Source organism: Pholis gunnellus, assembly GCF_910591455.1.
Source record: "Pholis gunnellus genome assembly, chromosome: 3".
In the NCBI taxonomy this organism is placed as follows: domain Eukaryota; kingdom Metazoa; phylum Chordata; class Actinopteri; order Perciformes; family Pholidae; genus Pholis; species Pholis gunnellus.
The window spans coordinates 17,455,652-17,476,367 of NC_136529.1; the positions used below are offsets into that span (position 1 = coordinate 17,455,652).

At 40.2% G+C, this 20,716-nt stretch overlaps 1 protein-coding gene across 1 annotated transcript; it reads left to right on the forward strand.

The window, feature by feature from the left end:
* Positions 1-6,896: 6,896 nt before the first annotated feature.
* LOC306694083 (lumican) lies at positions 6,897-11,998 on the forward strand. Its single transcript, XM_079156798.1, has 5 exons — positions 6,897-6,977; positions 8,003-8,337; positions 8,543-8,855; positions 9,580-9,897; positions 11,208-11,998. Exons 2-5 carry the CDS (start codon positions 8,032-8,034, stop codon positions 11,357-11,359), a joined length of 1,089 nt encoding a protein of 362 aa, XP_079012924.1. The 5' UTR covers positions 6,897-6,977; positions 8,003-8,031; the 3' UTR covers positions 11,360-11,998.
* Positions 11,999-20,716: the final 8,718 nt, after the last annotated feature.

A 20,716-nucleotide genomic window follows, 5' to 3' on the forward strand; every position in this document is an offset into this window, starting at 1 on the left:
GTAAAGGAAATTTGTCCAAGGGCTACATCATCTTGGTGCCTGATCAAAAAACAGTCCCGTCAACGTTTTCATACCTACAGTAAGAAAAGGCTAGTGTAGGTAAACTGGCATAGTGCCTTCAACATGTTATTTAAGGTGGTTGTTGTATGTAGCCATTGTGTCAAACGTCTGACAATAAAAGGCTTCAAAGATCAAAAAAGGGAAGAAAGCAACATCCAGATGGCCACATTGTATTAAAGCTGATCCGGAGAACTGGGGTGAGGAATTTAGAAGGCCAAGATTGTGATTGTTGAAGCTTAAAGTCAGGAGGATTGACCGGCTAGTTCTCTAACCTTGTAAAACACTACACCAGTCATATTTATTTTTGATGTGATTTTAAGGGGAATGGACTCGACACAGCCTTATTTTTTGACCTCTGAGCTGAACCGGATGAACTCCGACCCTTCACTCATCACTGAGGACCGACAACATTATGAACCTTTATGAGGTTGATAACTCTTGCAACATAACATCAAAGGCCTGAGGGGGTTAAATAGATAAAGTGTGTATGTGTGTGACAGAAAGACACATATCTACATGTAAAAACACTATAAAGAAGTGTAAAAGAGCGAGAAATAAAGGGTGCATCACTTATCGGTTAGAGCGAGAGAAATTGATTCTCTGCTGACCAGGACTTCAAAGGCCCAGGTGGACTCTGCATAGCCCCCAACACTAACCTAGCCCCCACCTAGGTGTGTCCCCCCCCCCCCCCCCGTCTTCTGTCTGGGTCATGCGTAGAAGATCAGAGGACCAAACCCTTTCCACTCAGGCTGTGAACTCTTCACAGGAATGTCAGAGGAATGTTCATTCTGAAGGTTGCTTCTCTTGTCACTCACCTGTAGAAAAAAAACATATATGAAATACTTAAAACTGTAGTAAAATCTTTCCATCCTAGCGTTCTCTCTGTTTCCAGAATGAAAGAAGGTCAGTAATAGGAAATTCAATTTTTCTTAGGCCGTTGTTCTGGATTAAATGGACTAAATGGTCTTATTATTTATGCATGGCAGTCAGATGTCCTTTCATCTTCTGCAGATTCATGTGGGATTGATCGATTTCTTTTTAATAAGAAAATGCAGTGTTGCACTTTCTAAGAATGATGTAGTGTTGAAAATATTTGTTTGTGTCTTTGGAAGAAGATACATCAAAATGTAGCATACAAACCTCGAACTAAATATTTTCCATTTAATCATGAATTAACAACTTTGTAAATTATTACCAGCTCATGGTGCAGTCTGTGGCAGTTCATCTCTCTTTCTCTCTCTCACTCACTCACTCACTCTCACACACACACACACACACACACACACACACACACAGAAAACTTGTTTGTCACAGGATATTATATAAGCACACATTCATTTCCGAGACACAAACTATAACCGTAATCAACTAATCCAACCAACGCTGACACTTACCTTAACCCAAAACCAACTCTAAACCCTGCAATTTAATGGTGAACCTTGTGGTAACTGGATTTCTGTCTGTGCAGCGTAATTTTTACAAGTTTACACACACAACATTACATAAACAGTTTCATAATCTTACACAAATAACATAACATAACATAAAGAAGATGCACTGATCATAATTTACATGAATGAAACAAATGAATTCTAGAAGATTTGGTTTTAGCAGTCCCTGGACAATGTGTCTCCTTAAGGTAACTTGAACCATGGCACCTCAGGGCACAGGGGCAGCATAAACCATGTGATAGAAAGCAGATGTCCATGCAAACACACACACACACACATAAATCACGCACAGATGTTCATGATTACACCATGCCAAGCTTCTCATCTTTTTCCCGTATACAGATGAAAGCAGCGGATTGTTATTTATGTATGTTGGTAACTATTTAAATTGTGGGTCTAATCTAAATTCTGGTGTTACATCTGCTATGTGACGCTAAAAAAAGGAGATCTTGACCAAGATCTTGATCTGGTGACCAAGACATTCACATAACTCAACCATCACCAGTTCCATGCCAGGGACCATCTGCTCTGTAGCAGTAGTGTCAGTGTGAAAGCTACTTTGTCATCGTGAACAAATATTAAACTTAGAGCTTTACTTCAATTGCGAACCGAAAGGACTTTAAATACTAACCGGAAAATTGTGGTTTAAGTCCAATTGGAGTCGAGCCTTATATTTCTTCCTCTTCAGTCTTTTCTTTGCATTAATACATCCCATCTCCTGGAACAATATATCATGTATTGGTATCAATGTATTATTGTACAATAAGTGTACAATACAAACAACTGCAAATTATTATTGAACAATGTGTAATTGTACAATAAACATTTGCAAAGACCTTTACCTTAATTTCTCCCAACCTGTAGCAAGCTTGTGCGTGATGTTGATTACAAAGAAAACAGTGCCATCTAGTGTCAAAAACAAGAACTGTTGAGGGGCAGATTGAGTCAGCAGATGGTGAGTGAAATTATGAGATGAGGAAAAACAATTGAGGTGGAAGAGGAAACTAATAAAGGCTCAAAACAACAACATTTAGGCAACAATTAATGAAATCCTCTCACTTCAAGTCCAGTTATGTTAAAACAAAACAAAAACAAAAAATCACACGAACACACAGACAAAAACAAACAATTATGACAACATGAATGAAAATTCCTCAAAGTAATAAGATAATATAATTATATAATCAATGTTTTTATATAACCAATGTATAATGACCACAGCCTCTGCAGTACTTTACAGCTCTAACGAGCGTTTTAAGGTCAGAGCAGGTTTTTGTGGCTGTTTGGTTCACTATTCTCGATGTTTGAATAACCGTATGTCAACTTAATATGTCAGTGCTGTCCCCAAATGGCCCAAAAAATGTTATTGCAGGTTTTAAATTGCTCTGAAAAGGTGAAAATCTGACTTGGCAAACTTTCCATCTGATGATGAGGATCATGTGATATGAATGGAACTCCAGAACAGCTAATAAATGGACCTCAACATGAGATTGTTTTTTCAACTCTTATTTCCAAGGTTAAGGTTGAACCTAACATAAAGGTACCCTGTTGAGTTTTCTTGACAATAAACAGAAGTCATGCTTGTATTCTATGTTACTCACCATAACTTTTGAAAAATATTTCTTGCTAGCAGTCTTCTTCTATCCTGCCTTTGTTGGCACACTGCACATTATATTTACATATAATCATTGGTAATGTTTCACGTGACCAGCTTTCCCTCAAAATGTCTTCAGACATACAGCCGAACACTAATGCAGTGCAGGTGAAGCATGAATCATTGTCATTATGGAGTATTTGTGGTTTTCAGGGATCAGCTTTAGGCGTGCCCTTACAATTTCCTACAACCTGTTTGAGAGCTGGCAGGTTCAGCATATCCTCAAACAGGAAACCACCTGAAGGCAATTTCTGCTTTGGGAAATGCTTTGTATTGTTTTATTGCTTTTCTCAGCAGTTACATAAGCATTGACGTCATATTATTGTTGGTAATGTGTGTCACATCATATTTGTTTTGTGTAGCTGTCACTGGATGACTTCTTGTTCATACTGTTCAAAGTAAACTTGCTACTGTACTTTTTATACAGGTTTAGTTTAACGTTGGTGCCATTAGCAATACTGGAGGATAATAATGAGTGGCATGAAAGCATTCATGTTAAAAGCTTTTTTGTGTGTTTTGAGGTTGCTCCTTTTTCATTTTCATAATGATACAGAGTTCCCGTCATTGTATTTCCATGCATTATGGCACAGACTTACATTAAGACCTCATAACCAGCTTTGATTGGCTCTTCTTTTACATAGCATCAGTAGTCTATTGATAACAATAACAAGACCGTTTTAATGCTGTATTTGAAACTTATGATTATTATTCATACAGAATTGGTGTTCAAAGTAAATTGTCTTTTGTTTCCTGTGCTATAGATTTGGAGATTACAATCTCTTGAATAAGAGTTATGTATTATAGGTTAAATTTAGTGTATTGTGTTTGCAATAATTATGGGGGTCTTTGTAGTGGGCTAGTAAAACCATTTCACATTAACTTAAAACTTGCTGACCCACAGCATCATTGCTGAAGCGTAATGCCCCTTTGCTACTATCTCAGCACTGTTGCGGTTGTTCGCACTTAGCGCTGTTAAATTACTGAACCTTTTAAATTACTGAACTGAAACATTTAACGTGTAGATATAGATTTGTATTTTTGTGGATTCATTGGTTAAATTAAATGTAAGCTTAAAGATATTATCTATTTGGATTCTTATCCTGTTTGTCTCTAGTTTGTGCTTGTTGGTTTTTAGATGTGGCCTTCCAATCACGCCGATTGCCCTCAGATCTCTCCTGACCACACCTGTCTTCGTTGGTATGAGTGTCAGTCAGGTGATTGTTAGATTTGATCCTGAAGAAAGCGGTTTGCTGCAGCGTCATTCTTTATAAGATGAAATCAGTGACTGTATCAGCGTTATGAGAGTGTGGCTTTCCCACTCTGTCTTTCATTCTGTCTGCCTGTGAGCATCTCACTACAATAGATGTGGGTTTTATTTCAGTTCTTCTTTGAGTCTGCAGTTTGTATCTCACAACTGTTGCTCGTAAGCCACTGACGTTTGAGTCTGACTCCCTTCAAAAACGTCACCCCCTTTTAATTTAATTTAGCATTTAGCTCTTCTTCCTTCTTCCTCAGCTTTCATTTGTTATAAGTAAAATGAAAATGTCTCTATTTATCCACCCATCCGTTCAATTTCTGTACCCACCTATCCTGTGTGGATTTGGGAGGTTAGAGCCTATCCCAGCACACATTGGGTCAAAATTGTATTACGTGTCAATAATTCAAATTGAAATGTGGCAGTAAAGCAAAACACTTTTTTTATAATCACAGAGGAAATATTCATGAGGCATACAAATGAATTCCAGTTAGCAGTGACAGGATGTATGAGTGCAGTGGATATTCATGGGCAGGGCATGTAATGTTTCCGTGAACGGTGTTATTCTGCAGCAGAGGGATTAGAGCCAGCAGATGATGGAAGAACGCCTTTTCCATTTCCTTATGAGAAAATCAGATGGAGACAGAGCAGACTGTGTGTAGGATGGTGAGGAGCTGCCAACCGGCTGCTGTTGACACCCCGTGTATACCAGCTCTACTTGTGTTTCCAGAAACCTTCACTCAACCAGTTAGAAATCAGTTGCAACTATAAAGTGCACTCGGTATTCATTTATCCTCATTATCTTATATCAATGGTACCAGCTAGTTTTCCTGGGGCCTGAAATCCATCATATACATACTTTATACAACATCACATTTGTTCACCTCTAATTGTTTTACATTAGGAAAGCGGTCATACACATTTTCTTAACATTACATTTCTTGTTCATTCACTTCACCATCATTTTTTATGAATTAGTCTTAGAATTAGCCTCAAGTGCCATCACTGCCGAACAAGAACAAAACAATGTACATTACTAACACCGAGCTATTGATCAGCTGCATAAGTAATGCATTATTAAATGAGAGTTGAATGAGAATTTGCTGTAGGTTTGATGTGTGTAAACTGGGCAACTATTCCAATTGATTAAGCCACGATAAGTTAATGGGTGACGTTGAATCAATTTAAACCGGTCTCCGGAACTGTGAGCGTATCAGATGTGTTTTTCACTGGCATGTCTTACGCAACAAATACGCTCTCATCTCTGAACAGACAATCTGTTCTGCTGTGTTAGCTGTTAGCTCTGTTAGCCGAACACACTGCAGGACTCCACAAGATTAGCTTTGGACAGACAGACAGACAGATAGATGCACACACTCACACATGCATGCACACACACACAACCCAGCACATAATCTTCTGGCAGAGATAATAAATCTGATACAGTTTGACAAGAAATCCTATAGGAACAGCAGGAGTGAGGGTAACACAATGTGACATTGAAAATTATACTGTTTTATTTGTGTTAAACATGCTAGTGGTATGGCATTCACATCCACCTCAGCTGTAAGTTGTGTTTAATGTTAAATAGCAAATGTTAGCATGCTAACAAGCTAATATGGTGGGCATGGTTGATATTATACCTGCTTAGAATCAGCCTGTTAGCGTTGTCCATGTTAGCATCTATGAGTTGAACTTAACTACAAACACATACAGTATTCCTTTGTATTGACTTCTTGATTACCTACACATTAGTAAATTGTGTGTAAAGATAAACTGTTCCCCCCACACACACACACTTACAGGCACTCATTACTATTTTGGCTCCATTGTGGGTGTCATTCCATGTGTTTTTCCTAGAGGACGCTCTGTCCATGCTCTGATGGGAAATACGATCCTCACTTTTCCCTCTTGTTCTCCACCATTCGTCTTTTCTCTGCTCCGCTCACACGCACAGTCAAACGCATACAGATGGACGCACATGCAGAGTCACACACAAGGTTACACACACAAGGAAACACACCCACAAACGCACACACAGAGAATGGTCTCCTTGGCTCCCCAGGTACTTTGTGGCTTGAATGCCTCCAGGCAGAACAAATACTGGAGACCCAGACTCACACGCACACACACATTCACATGCACCATACTTGAATGCTGATCAAAACTTTCTCATATTCACTGAAAACTCAGAATCTAAACCCAGTTGCCATAATTTATTTTCCTTCCTTGTCATTCGCTTTTTCCGCAGTTCTAGTCAGTCTTTTTGTGTATTTTATCACCATGGTACAAGCAAACACGTTGCCACCAAATGTTGTGGGTTCAATTGTAACCAAGAGCTGACAGAAGGGATAAGGAAGAAGTGAGGTAGGGAAGATTATGGAGGAGGTCTGGGGTCTGGGATGTGGGCAGCGTTTGAAGAAGAGGAATGTATCAGACAGCGGTAAACATCGCCGGTAGCTTGAAAACACACACGCACATGCACCCAAAGTTCCATGCAGCTCCCGAGGGTTTCAACGGGAATTTAAGACAGCTTGTCTCCATTCTGATCAAACAGGTAAGTGTTAGTCTGTTGTTGGTTTATCCTCTGCTTCCATTTCCTCTCTTCTGCAAGGCAGGCAAGACTGGAAAAGTATAAATCTATGCTGTGTGTCTGTTTAATTACAGTTGGTTTGATGAGGCGAGATGGCATAACGTTGCTCATCTCTTGGAAACCTTTTAAGCACGTACTGTAAGACTGCAAAATTGCAAACATGCTGAAAGTCAAACTTCCCGATGAGGCAAACCTTTCTCACAAACTGTCATACTGAGAGTCTGTGTTTGTCTGCCAGTGTGTGTTTGTGTGGACAGCTTTGTGGGTATTACCGTAATCATATACAGCTGTACATGCAGGGAAAAGTAATCTATTCTTCCCCCTCATACTCAGAAGTTAGAAGTAGTTGTGCAAAGGCAGCCATCTCAATTCATGCTGCACTTAAATCAGTGCCATGTTATTTGCATTTATTTAGGCTAATTCTAATTCTTTAACACATTTCATAGAGAGAGGCTGCTATAAAAAAAAAAAAAGTGACCTTGTTGAACTGAACTATTTTTCATCTTGATTTTCAGAGCCCAAGGGTTGCGTCATTTCTTTAAAGGAGCATCCCAGCAAAGTGGGGGTTTTGCGAGAGACAGGAGATTGATAAAGAGTCTAAAAAACAGGATCACTAAAGTCATTACAATTTATCCTGAGGTGGACATGGACATCTGTACTCAATTTCTTGACAATTCATGTGGTAGATTTCAATATGTTCTACTGGATAAGTAGAAACGTTGACCTGCTGGTGGCACTAGAAGTAAAGTCATGAGATCAACAAGGTCATTTGGATTCATCCTCAGTGAAATGTGAATGTCTGTCTATCTAGCTAACAGTCGTTAATATTAAAAATGAAAACCCTTATTCTCAATGCAGCTCGATAGAGCCAAAATACATTATACAACTTTCACAGCCTTATAAAACCAAGCTCATCATGACATGTTTAGTAAATTGACTAAATTGATTGTAAAAATTGCTTTGTCTTTCTGTTTCTGTTTAATTTGCAGGATTACATAATATCTCACCAGCTGTCTCTATGGCTCTCCTGTGCTGTGCTGTGTTGCTGCTGCTGTGTGTTTTCGACTCTGCCTTAGCCACTGATGTAGTTGACATCGACTATGGAGGTTTTCCTCTATGGGTTAATCGCCTGCTGGGTGAGCCCAGTGTGATGAGCCTGCAGGGACGGATGGACGCGGCCTGGTTTCGAGCCAACAACCCCCAGGCCTGCCCTCAACAGTGCGACTGCCCCATCCACTGGCCCACGGCGCTCTACTGTGACCACAGAGGTCTGGCAGACACCCCTGACCGCCTGCCGGACCGAACTCAATACCTGTTCCTTCAGGTAGAACAAACACTGACACGGGAACTGAGCGCATGTTGTCTTTATAACGGTCTGCTATTAACCCACTGTGTTTTTTTCAGTTCTTGTTCACATTGTACACTTCCCACAGTGGCTGACCTCCACTGCACTATACTGTATGTTTAATTCTAACTGTAAAAGTATGAAAAGTCAAAATCCGTTCGGCATTTGTTCCTTTTCTTCCCAGGGCAACAACATCTCGTCCTTGTCCTCCTCTTTTCTGACCAACATTATTGATCTACGCTGGCTCATCCTGGACCACAATCAGCTGCAGGATCTGGTCTCGCTGCAGAACCAGACCCAGCTGAGCTACTTTTTTGCCAACCACAACCACCTTAGATCAGTGCCAAGCACTCTACCAACTGGACTCAAGCAGCTGCGACTGGCCCACAACCAAATCAGAAGCATCAGCCCTGGAGCGTTCCAGAACCTGCACAACTTGACACTGCTGCTGCTGCAGGGAAACAGACTGCAAATCATCACAGAGGGGGACCTCAAAGGTAGAGTAATGTGTCATTTCCTTTCTTTACACATGCAGAATCTATTGGGGTGGAAAGTGAGAGAGTCCTGCTTTTACGTACCTGTTCACATTGTGCAAAAAAAACAACAATACAGTAAACATAACTATAGTACTTCTTCATGTTTTTCCCTTTGTTGCTGGCTACAAGTGTCCATTTTACCTAAGTAGTTATTCGTGGTGGGAGTCAAGCAGCTGTTTAATTCAACAGTGATTTGATTTAATTTCAAATATGTAACGCATAACAACATCTCACATTCTGTCATAATTTTATTTGATATGTTGATACTAAAAATCAAAAGTAAGCAAATAAAACACAATTTAAAAGCCTGTAAAGAATAACATTTTTTCAAGGCAAAGCATAAGAACACATCAGTTTGCTGTGTGCAGTCAGTACTAATATTTCAATGAATGCATTTTGATGTGTCAATGATTACTACTGCAACTAACATGATAGCTGTTACAAGTACCTGAACCATTTACTATACGTGTTAAGATGACAGTTTTGAAATATTTGCCCTGTGATGAAGGTGAATTTGTTTTTGTAATCGTAGTTGTTTGGCCCTGAGACTGTTCAGAACAGTCTGATTAACAGTGAACATTGCTGGCATTTAACATTGACAATGTTAACTCATTCTATACGTCGTACAAATTTGTCAGTATTAATATTTAGTGTGTGTGGGGGGTGTTTTCCCCTCATCTTGCAGGTCTGTTCCTTCTGAACCTGCTGGACCTCGGTGGGAATTTGTTCTCAGCTGTCCCCAGACATTTGCCCCCTTCTGTCCAGCAGCTCTATATGTCCAATAACACTCTCTCTGGACTGGGTGAAGACAGTTTTGGGGGATTCCTCAACCTTAAGCATCTTCGTCTAAGTCACTGTGGTCTGCAGAGCAGCGACGTCCACCAGCAGGTCTTCAACTTCTCCAGCTTGGTGGAACTGGACCTTTCTTATAACAGACTTAAAACCATTCCCACAGTCCCCACCACCCTGCAGTACCTCTACCTGGAGGCCAATGAAATACAAGGTGAGGTGCATGCATACACAAAGAAAACATGCACAGACACACAGACACACAGACACAAAAGGCAGTCAACTTTCTCACTGACTTCATGTCTTTGAAATGTTAATTTCCTACACATGTGCACACATTCCTCCAGTTTACAATTCAACAAAACACTCATTTCTTGTGACAGCAAAGTAAGATATAAGTGAGTTATGTGGTTGAACACCTGGAGAGTTCTGACACCTAAACCATATTGTGAGGGAGAAGAAGAAATGTGGAAAATGTGACTGGGACGAGAGAGAAACCCGCACAGCCCCAGAGGCCTCCAACACAGCCGGCCTTCATCACTGCATACGGACTCGGGATTGGGCAGCTAGCAGGCGAGGCGAGTCAGATATTGAAGGAGAGAGAGAATAAAGGGAGGGGAGGGACAAATAGGAGACATGGAAAGACAAGAAGCCAGAGGACGGTGGAGGAGAGGGAATATTGTGTGGCTGGTTGAGGGTAAAGTAGGTTAGCAGAGAAGCGAGGAGAGTGGTATGAAAACATCTGTGCTGGATTCAGAGGTAAGAGTGCCAGATGAGCCAGAAGCACATGCTGTTCCCCTCTTCATGGTCTCCTCTTTCCTCTCTCTCTCTCTCTGCTGTCTGCTTCCCATCGCTCTGGCCTTTTTTGGCCAATAGGATTCTAATAACATTGCAGCAGACATGTGGCCTTTTTGACTCACAAGACCATCCGTCAGCAATGACCTGGCATGCAATTTTGGCTCATGGGCTCTGGCAAAGTGAAAGTATGTTCTCAATCTGTGAAGCAGCAGACAGAGGGGCTGTGTACCAGCGGCACAGACAGACGGCAAAACACTTTTACAACAACACACACCTCATCGTCTAGCTAGCAGCATGACTGCTACCGCGATTCTTGTCTGCCAAAGCCTACAGTCTGGGCTGAGGGAGCCTCTACTACTGAAATGAAGTGAGAAAGCAAAAGAGGGCGTTGTGGTTTCCTCATCCTCCGTTTTCACCACAGCACCTGCAAGACTTTCAGGAAATGAAAGCTCTGTGAGCAGAAGAGAAACATTTGCAGACCGTACAGACCCTCTTTGGTAAGGCAAATGTCATGATGGGATTAAAGCGTTTCATTTTAGTAGTTTATCAAAAATATATAATGAACAACACATGGTACGTGGTGTGAAATCAAAGCTGACTTCACTGGTTTAGTGTCTACAATGCTTTGACAATGCAGATGGCTGTCACTTTGGTAAATAATGAGTTTATAACAAGGAAATATGGTCTGTATATAATTCCTGTCTGTTTCCTGTCTGTTCACCGCAGAGTTCAATGTGACCAGTTTCTGCAGAGAGTGGGGACCTCTTTCCTACTCCAGGATGAAGATCCTACGATTGGAGGGAAACAAAATGTCCTACCAACAGCTGCCATCTGACTGGGTCTTTTGCCTGCGAGTGCTTGAAAGTATTTACATCTGATCCACTCTCTGAATATGCAACAACATATGTCAGTGGCCAACCTCATCTAGAAAGAAAACGTGACCCAACCTAAGATTTTTGTTTTGCTAGCCAACTCGTCACTAGTGAAGTCAAACAACTCAGCCTGCATCTACAGCTTTAAGACTTGAATGCATCGTGTCTTTAATATGTAGATACACACCCAGGCACTGAAAGGAAAACCTACCTTCAAAAGATGCCAAAGCTTGAACATGTGCACTAATCCACTGTTATTTGATCATAATGCCAAAAGCCCTGATCAAAACATTTCTCATACCACCATTCCTTTGGGTCTCTCTCTCTCTCTCTCTCTCTCTCTCTCTCTCTCTCTCTCTCTCTCTCTTTCTCTCTCTCTCTCTCTCTCTCTCATTCCTTTTTTTCCAAGTTTTGCCTCCTCACATCTGTAAGTTATTACCGAATAGGAACTGTGACAAAACCTCTAATTTCTGACTGTAGAGAACAATGTGCTCTGCTTAAACTGAGTTATGCAAAGGAAACATGTATGAATGGCAAAATTCAGTAGCTTTGTCATGAAAGAGTCTGACTCAGTTATCTGCACAGTGTTAAACAGCCACACCAATCCACACATGGAATATACAAATGTTCTGACAAAACATTTAATAAAGCCCTTTTTGCAAAATATTGTTACATTAAACTTTGATTTGAAAATGGTTGTCTATCATCCTTTAAACGTGAAATGTGGTTTGCACAGCTAATTTTTGAAAAATGTGTTATATTTGCTGAAATTCTCTTTACAAATGCTTTGACAAAAAATAAGAATACAAATCTCTGGCTGTCCCAGGACTGTAATAAGCCCCGGCTTACCTGCCTGCCTGTGAGCACACTTCCCGTGCGCTCATTGCACGTCTCCGGAGTCTTCCACAAGCTGCTATCTTGACAGCTGTGAGTACTAACAACAGCCACGTTTGTTATTGACATTCATGATTATTTTGGGGTAGTGCCTTTGGAGGGAGACCTGAACTAACGGGCTGTCAGTTTTGCCTACATAGTGACTTTCTTGCTACATTTAGCCACTTTTGGAGCTAGTGCTGCTAGCTACTTTATTGGAAAGGAGTTGGCAACACTGGGCTGGGTTCTTCTGTTGAATACTTTCAAAAATCAATCTCACTCTTGCTGGTTTCTCCAGTGTTGTCGACCCAAACTGAAGCTTGTCAATACCTGAAATACAAGCAATCTAGAGACAACAGTGATTCACATAACAGCCTTTTTTATGTCAAATGTAATCATACAATTGAGTAAATATTTACGATAGAAAACAAGTAAAAAAAAAAAAAGGTATTTGACACGTTACCAACCTCTTTAGGGAAGATTATCTTCTTCATCCTCATCGTCAGGGAGACTTACAATAGATAATGTTAGATTAAACCTTATTGCCATACAGTTCTTTACAGTATGTAGCTATATTATGTACAAACAAGTTGCTATCTAATATGCATAGTGTAGAAACAAGCCATTATTCACCGTTAAATATGGTCAGAGTTAAATTCAGGTAATGGAAGGAGCAAATACAGACCGGACAGATCCTAATGTGCCAGCAGCAGATGTTTCAGTACTGTGCCATTTTTGTTACCTTGACATTTAACGGTGCATTAAAGGATTTGTATCTTGGTTGACTTACAGTTTGTGTGTAACATTTCTGTATTTTGTTTTTCAAGCCTGCATTTTGTCTTGATGCCCTCTCACAGTTTATTCTGTTGAAGGAAGCGTCCACCTGACCGACTGTGGAGAGACGCACGTTTCTCTGTGACAACAAATGTTGACAACGACTAATGATGGGAGTCAAAATTATAGCTTGTTGTGGTTGTTTGTTTTTTTGTCAGAAACTTGCAAACAGAATCCAACTCACTTTTTAGCTAATTGTGTTGACCACACCTTTCAGTGCTGACGTGTGTGAGAGTTTGATTTTGTGTGTGTGTGTGTGTGTGTAGGTGTGTGTGTGTGTGTGTGTGTGTGTGTGTGTGTGTGTGTGTGTGTGTGTGTGTGTGTGTGTGTGTGTGTGTGTGTGTGTGTGTGTGTGTGTGTGAGAGAGAGAAGGGCTTGGTCACAGTTGTTGTTGATGCAGCTGTGCGCTTTAGGCCATGTCCGCACTACTACATTTCCATTTTAAACCGCATATCTTTTGTGTGCGTGCGTAGCGTATCATTACTAAAGCCACTACTATACTTTCCAGGTGACAACACGTCTTTTAAATGCCGCGAGTGTGTTTGCTGGTCTGGTCTGACCTGCTCTATGTCTGGACCCACGTATACCAGAGTCACTAACACATAGTTTCTTTCAGGGACGGGGATTCACCGTAAAAGTTTATCTAAGGTTGTTCCAATGACAACCAGCTGGCAGTCTGTTGGGTACATATGAAGTCATGATGAGTCATGGTTATAATATGTTAATAAGGGAGCTTTAGAAGACCGGCTTTTCTTTTCTTTTTTACCTTTGGACGGAGCCAGGCTAGTTGTTTTCCCATGTTTCCAGTCTATATGCTAAGCTAAGCTAACTGGCTATAACATCATATAAAGCACAGGTATGACAGAGGTATCAATTTAACTTTCGCCAATAAATTGAAAGAGCATATTATCAACTACTCTGACCTTTTATGGAGGTCAGCGCTACATAAAAATAACGTTTTAACTGGTTAATGTTCTGACCATTGTCTTTTATGGCTACTGGTATGTTCTCCTTTATAAATGTGATATTTATAAAGGAGAACATGAATGGTGAGATAGTCCTGATGGGCAGGCGGCACCTTCCCTGCCATCAGTGTATGAATGGGTGAATGACGCAGCGTTAAAGCGCTCTGAGTGGTTGGAAGACTAGAAAAGCGCTACTACAAGTCCATCCATTTACTATACATTAGCTACAGTTCATGACAAACTGTATTGTGCTCTCTATTTTTCTTTGTTTTACTGGACTCTATTAGGTCGTCCTCGCACGCATAAACCCGACTCCTGTGGCATTCATCCCTTTCAGAGACATACAAAGCACAGTGATCAAATATGAGAAACAGATATATCAGCACAATATTGGTATAATAAATGAAAACACATTTGAAATATTGTGCAGTACACAATCGGTATTGGTGAACCCTCATTAGTGTCTCCCAACCAATTGGGAAGACACAGATGTAGGTTTTCAGGAATTGCAAGCTGGCTGCAAGAGCAGGCACTGAAGGTCCAGAAGGACAAGAGATCCCAGTGGACGGAACAACTGACTAAATGAACCGCAAGGCATTGAGGTGTTCATTGTCCTTAACAGCAGATAGCTAATAACATGTTTTCTACTTCCAGGCTCACTGATTTGGTCAGCTAAAAGGATCTAAATATAGTGGAACAATGCAAAATGGATCGAAAAGATTATAATAAAGAAATGTTGAAACTGGTAGACAACAATCTCATCTAAAAATAGCAGCTTCAATTTGTTTATTATTGTGAAGTATTTCTAATCTGGTTTCAAGCCTCAGATAATAATTTGGATTGTAAGAAAGACAGTAATTCATGTTAGTTTACAACTTACCTCTAATAAAGCGTCATAGTCAGGGGGATTATCTTTGCAGCCATTTAAAAACAGAACAAAACTCTAACTGGTGGAATCATTAAAGCTCTGGCCATTCCTCTCTTGTGAACTAAACTCTGCTTTGGAAACCATCAGTCAAAACAAACTGCAATGAATGTCCCTGCAGTGTCATAACAGCAACACAGAGGAGCTCAGGACCCCTCGTATCCCTCTGCACACAGACTCTCTATGAGTACAACATAATCTACAGGTCAGATATGAACGGGTCCAACCACCAAAAGTTATTTTGAATCTCATTCTAATTGTATCCACTGCTGTCTGGTCTGTATTAGCAGTGCTAATATTTGCAGATGGTTCCGCGTTGCCTCTTGATTTACTCTGTAATTGGAAAAACTGAATTGACATTGCTTAAAATAGAGACAGATTTAGAAGTCTGGGACCTGGGTTATGAGAGACTTGGTGTTATGTATTGTGTTATGTCAGCTTTTAATACTTCTTTATATTAACAACTGAAAATGTATCTTTGTTCAATTTGAAAGGGGTTGCTGAACCCACAGAGAGTCATGACCTGACACTACAGTTCCCCTCCGCTCTACGGAGCATTTCAGCGCCTTTTCAGCTGTTTTGATTTTACGGCCAGTAACTTTTTTTTTACTTCACACTTTTACTGAACATAGTGGCACTTTGAGCAGCTAATGATCCAGATTTCTCCCTCAGGAGTTGGTAGAGAACAAAACAGAGCAAAACGGAGATTGAATATTGGACATAGCTACTCATCAGGTGTTCAACACGTTCGTTATTTTAACTTGTTTTGGCCCAAAGAAATGAATTAATGCCGACTTCAGTAAATGGCACCATCAGATAATTTAGTTGCAATTACTTGACAGAGATCATTTTAATGTTTTTGCTGGTGTTTGAACAAACTTAACTTAAATTGCCAAGCTAATTTTAACTTCAATGCTAACATTATGTGCTGGAGATGGTTGATCTTAGCAAGAGAAGCTAACACATTTTAGCAGAGTTTTTTTTTCTTAATTCTATTATCGTCTATGTCTTCATAGAAAACAGATAGTATTGGACCTTGTTCTATTTAATTAACCAGCTTGGCAAATGTTAGCAGTTCTGTCTCAATTAATCCTCATCAAGAAAGAATATTGGCAGTATAGATACATTTAGAGATTTTAGGTTACTGACCTGCAAACGTTGGCTAGTTTGAGTGTTTTTTGTTGCTGTGCTAAGATCATGACTGACTTCAGTTCTGGTTGGCAGGTCAAGATGTTCAAGTGGATACAGGTCACTAAACGGGAAAATAGTGTACTTTTTGGGGGGTTAGCTTTGAGGATTCAATGCCTTGATTTTTCTTTAAAATCTTTAAAATCTATGTTCAACAAATAACTCTCAACCAAAACTATTGGACAGTCAGTTGGTCCTGGTTTGCAGGACCAACTGACTCTTAAAGAGGAATTGTTTGCAAAGAGCCTCGGACCTCCCAGCTGTGTGAAGAGTCTGTTTGTATTTGGGCGGAGAAATCATCCACAAATCTAACACAGGCTTGTATGGTACATGTGGTTTTGGCTAGATGACTGAGGGAGCCGTTAGATTCATTCACAGGCCTGTTTACAAGCAAGTCTAAGACCTCCAGCCCTCTCATTAGACACACACACACATAAACACGCACAGAACACGGATGATGATTCTGCCGTCTTCTATTTCTTTTACTTCTATTTCACAAAGTCATCAACATACAGTGCAGTAACAACGCTTTGTTGCAAAAGAGAGAAGGCCAATATTTCTTGACAGCAATCAACTTTTGAACACAATTTTAGAAATAATGATGGCCACGAGCTTACAGTAATGTACATAATCTTCACATAATCTTCTGTTCTTGAGACAACGGGCTTTAGCCAAAAGAATGAGCAATATACATTTTTGGCACCAATGCCAAATCTAGCTTTTACTCTCACATCTATTTATTTATTTTGTAATAATACAATACAATAATATCTAATCTAAGATAAAGAGGATTTGGTTTGTTTGCAATCCTTCTTTAAATCTCTGTTTGCAGAGTTTTGTCAAATGCTGAAAAGTTTGTGACACCATTTCCTGATGTTTTCCCACAATCCCTGTGCACCAATGAAAGATGTTCTCAGCTTGCTGACTAATCATTAAGAGAGGTGTGGGTGGGTTAAAAGTGAAAGATGTGGAGTTCAATGTCCAAACTGAATGTTTGTGTGTGTGTGTGGACGATGTGCGTTGCGTGTGAGAAGACAGTTCGACTGTTTATGGAGTCTGTATCACACATTCCATATTTCACTGAGTACCGACAGAGCCTCATATGTGAAACACATGCAGCTTACCCAACGCAATATGGATACTTGCAAATACACACACACACACTCTCACACATACTGCTGTACTGCACCACTACCATCTATCATACCTTGAAGCATATGGTAAGCTTGTGCTTCCCTTTTTATCTAAAAGAGTCCATCTGGGTAAATGTCTCTACTCTTCTCTGGGCCCCAAGTTAACCCATGGATGTATGATAAGAACTGGATACGGCGCCGACGATGAGCCTTTTTTCCAGTGGTATTGCAGCAGAAAATGTCCCTGCTTCCCAAAAAGCATAATTTGTCATGTGTTTATATTTCTGTCACCGCAGTTGCGCAGCCATGCAAGATGCAGTCACGAGACTTTACAGGTGTGTAGATGAGATCATAATAAAGGCAGAGCTAGAAGATGGGTGTGGTCAGAGCGAAGGCACCCCGGAAGTAGGTGATTGGAAGAAGGGAGGAGGCCCCCCCCCCCCCCCCCCCGTTTCATTTGGCGTCGCGGCTAGTGTGATCCCAAGATAGTCTCTTGTTATTAAAGCCGACATCCATCATGGATTTAAACTAGATACCAGACCCCAAGATGGTGCATATTCAGTCCAATGAGAATTGTTCACCTGGGGCATATGCCAGAAAAGTTTATAGTTCAAAACCCTAGTAAACCAGTTTACTTCCAGGGCATGCAGCCAACTAAATATGTCGGGAGTGTTTCACCTGCTGGCACTGCTGGGAGTTCCTGCTCGGCCCATCGACTTTACATTGTGATGACGTCACAGATTTTTAAATCACTTTTCTCAGCTCAAGGACATTTTTACAAATGTAAAGCCTCGAATCAAAAATCCCAACTGAAAGAGTCATAATTGACCTTGTTTGCAGTTTGAGGTGTCCTGTCAACAGTTTTACAGACGTCTCTTTTATGATGGTGGTCGATGCTGACAAGCTTTTTGGTGCAATAACGTGAGTAGCCGCTGAGCAAAATTGGGAGCAAGGCTGAACTGCGTGCCGTATCCACGTCATATTGTATATCCATGAACCACATATGAAAACCGTTCTGACAAGTGTCGGGTGTTTTTAAAAAAATTAAAAGACATGTAAACCCTGTACTGTATATTTATTGCAGTTTGAATAAACCAAGATTTCACCAGTTGGCTCCATCAAGTCTTCTGACATGATAAAACAATCACTTCACACCAACCTAATGTATTTCATCAGTACATACAAAGAGAAAAAAGAGCATTTTGAATTCAGCTTTGAATCAATGTTTGATATCCAATCCCAAAAAAAGAAGTAAGAATTCCAAAAATGTAGCAAAAGTCACTTCTCTCACTCACCAAGCTGAAACGCATCAGTTTGTGTGCAAACAGCATGTGGGCTGAAGCCTGTCTCAGCTGGATAATGTTTGGTTTAGTGCGTGACGGATGAGCTTTGATTTGGAAATGTCCACCATCCAGGTGGCTTCCTTCTGGACTCGCTTACTAATACGCTTACTTGATCGAGTACTTTTCAGTTAGTATGATTTCATGCATGATGTAATGCTTCTCACTCTCATTAGCTGCCATTAGGATCCACAGTCACTGACGGTGCTCAGTGTGTGTTACAACATTTTCATTCAGACACATGGCTTGAATATATTAGAAGTGAGTAATTCACACGCATTTATCTGACTGACAGAATCCTTTTACCTAATTTTACCCATGTTATAATGATGATGTCATAGTTTTTACTTTGTAGATACACAAAGGGCCTTCCAGCTACCTGTCTCCTCTGATGGACAGTGGTATGCACAGTGTCATAATGTGTAATAAACTCTGTGCACTTTGTCTGTGGTAGATAAGCCTATCGGTGTGCTGAGCTTGTTTGTTTCCTTTAAACACCATATTGAGCTGGATAATATAGCGATATTATATTGATGTTGTGATATGAGACTAGATATTGTTAACATTTTGGATATTGTAATATTGTAAAAAAGAAAGTGCTGTCTTTTAATAGTTTTAAATGCTGCATTACAGTAAAGTGATGTAGTTTTCTGCACTTACCAGACTGTTTTAGCTGTTTTATTACTTGTCTTTGCCCACTTGTTCTACAACACAAATATGTTGTGAAAGCATCAATGGTCAACTCTACAATATCCTTGCAATATCAATACAGAGGTATTTGGTCTAAAATATAAAGTTTGATATCCTCCATATCACTCAGCCCTAACACCAAAGTTCATTAATGATTGAATAATGTAATTTGTGAAATCATAAAGTGATTTTTGAGACAATACGTGCATGAAACTTTTCAAGCGCAAACATATGAAAGACTGCTAAGAGTTTGGCTTTACTTTGGAGAGGAGACCGTGGGTGGGGCCCGCAGAATTTAGAATGTATACACAGCGGATGCTGTATCGAAAGTTGTCGGAAAATGTTGGGGAGAATATTAGAATTCCTCCGGGAACATTTCTGGCTGAAGATCATACACGTCTCCTCTACACCAAACGGCTCAATCATGCAGTTTTCTCTGTAGATGACAGAGCAGGCTGTTCTCTGAACATTCTCAGATTATTATACACACCAAGTCATTTTGGCCTGGAGCCTGCTCCCGCCTCGTTCTCTCCATCAGTTTGGAAAACATCTGCTGCAGTATGTAATAGCAGTGAGGACTGCTGCTTAAAGAGTTTCTGCAGTACAAGCGGAGTCTCTGCCCCATAAATATCTCTCTTCTTTCATCAAGAGGATGAACCGAGCCCTGAAAAACCGAGCACTAACATCCAACCACCTCTGTCCAGCTTCTTTGAATGCTGCAGACTGAACAGTTACATTCCACAGCCCATGTGACTCTTTTCACATGCAAAACCAAACCACATAGTTCAAACGTTCAAACTTCTAACGTAAGCTGATAAATACAAAAGTAAAACACAATAATTAAAAATGCATTCCTTGGATGGCGGATACATGCAAAGTGTGTGCAAAATGATGGATAAATCATGAGTTGATGGGCACAGGCTGCACGGGGAGGCACCACATTACATGTAGACTACACAGTGTGCTAGAACTTAACGACCTAAACCGGAGACACACTCTCTTTAAAGATGCCATTGTGGCTTGTGTCCTGCAACAACTTGAAAGGGAAAATGTAGGTGATTGTAAGTAGAATTAAGCAGTTGGAAGATGAAAGTAGGTATGATTTTTTTTCAGACAGTGACATTCAAAAGTATTACGGACACATTTTTAAGCCGTAAGAAAAGAAAAACAGGTGCACCTCATTGAGCAAACACACAAGTCAAAGCTGAAGTCAAGAAAAGTCGGGCAGCTCAGGCAAAGTTTATCTTTGTTTATCTTTGCAAAGATTTGCCAGTCAATGATAAAAACATGACAATAGACTCAAATAAGTTTCATGTTGTTGGTCAATGATTTAATTTGTTGAACAGTGTCTCAAATGATTAGATTTTATTATACAGCTGTATTTCTAAAAATCCTGGTACCTCAGATTATACAGA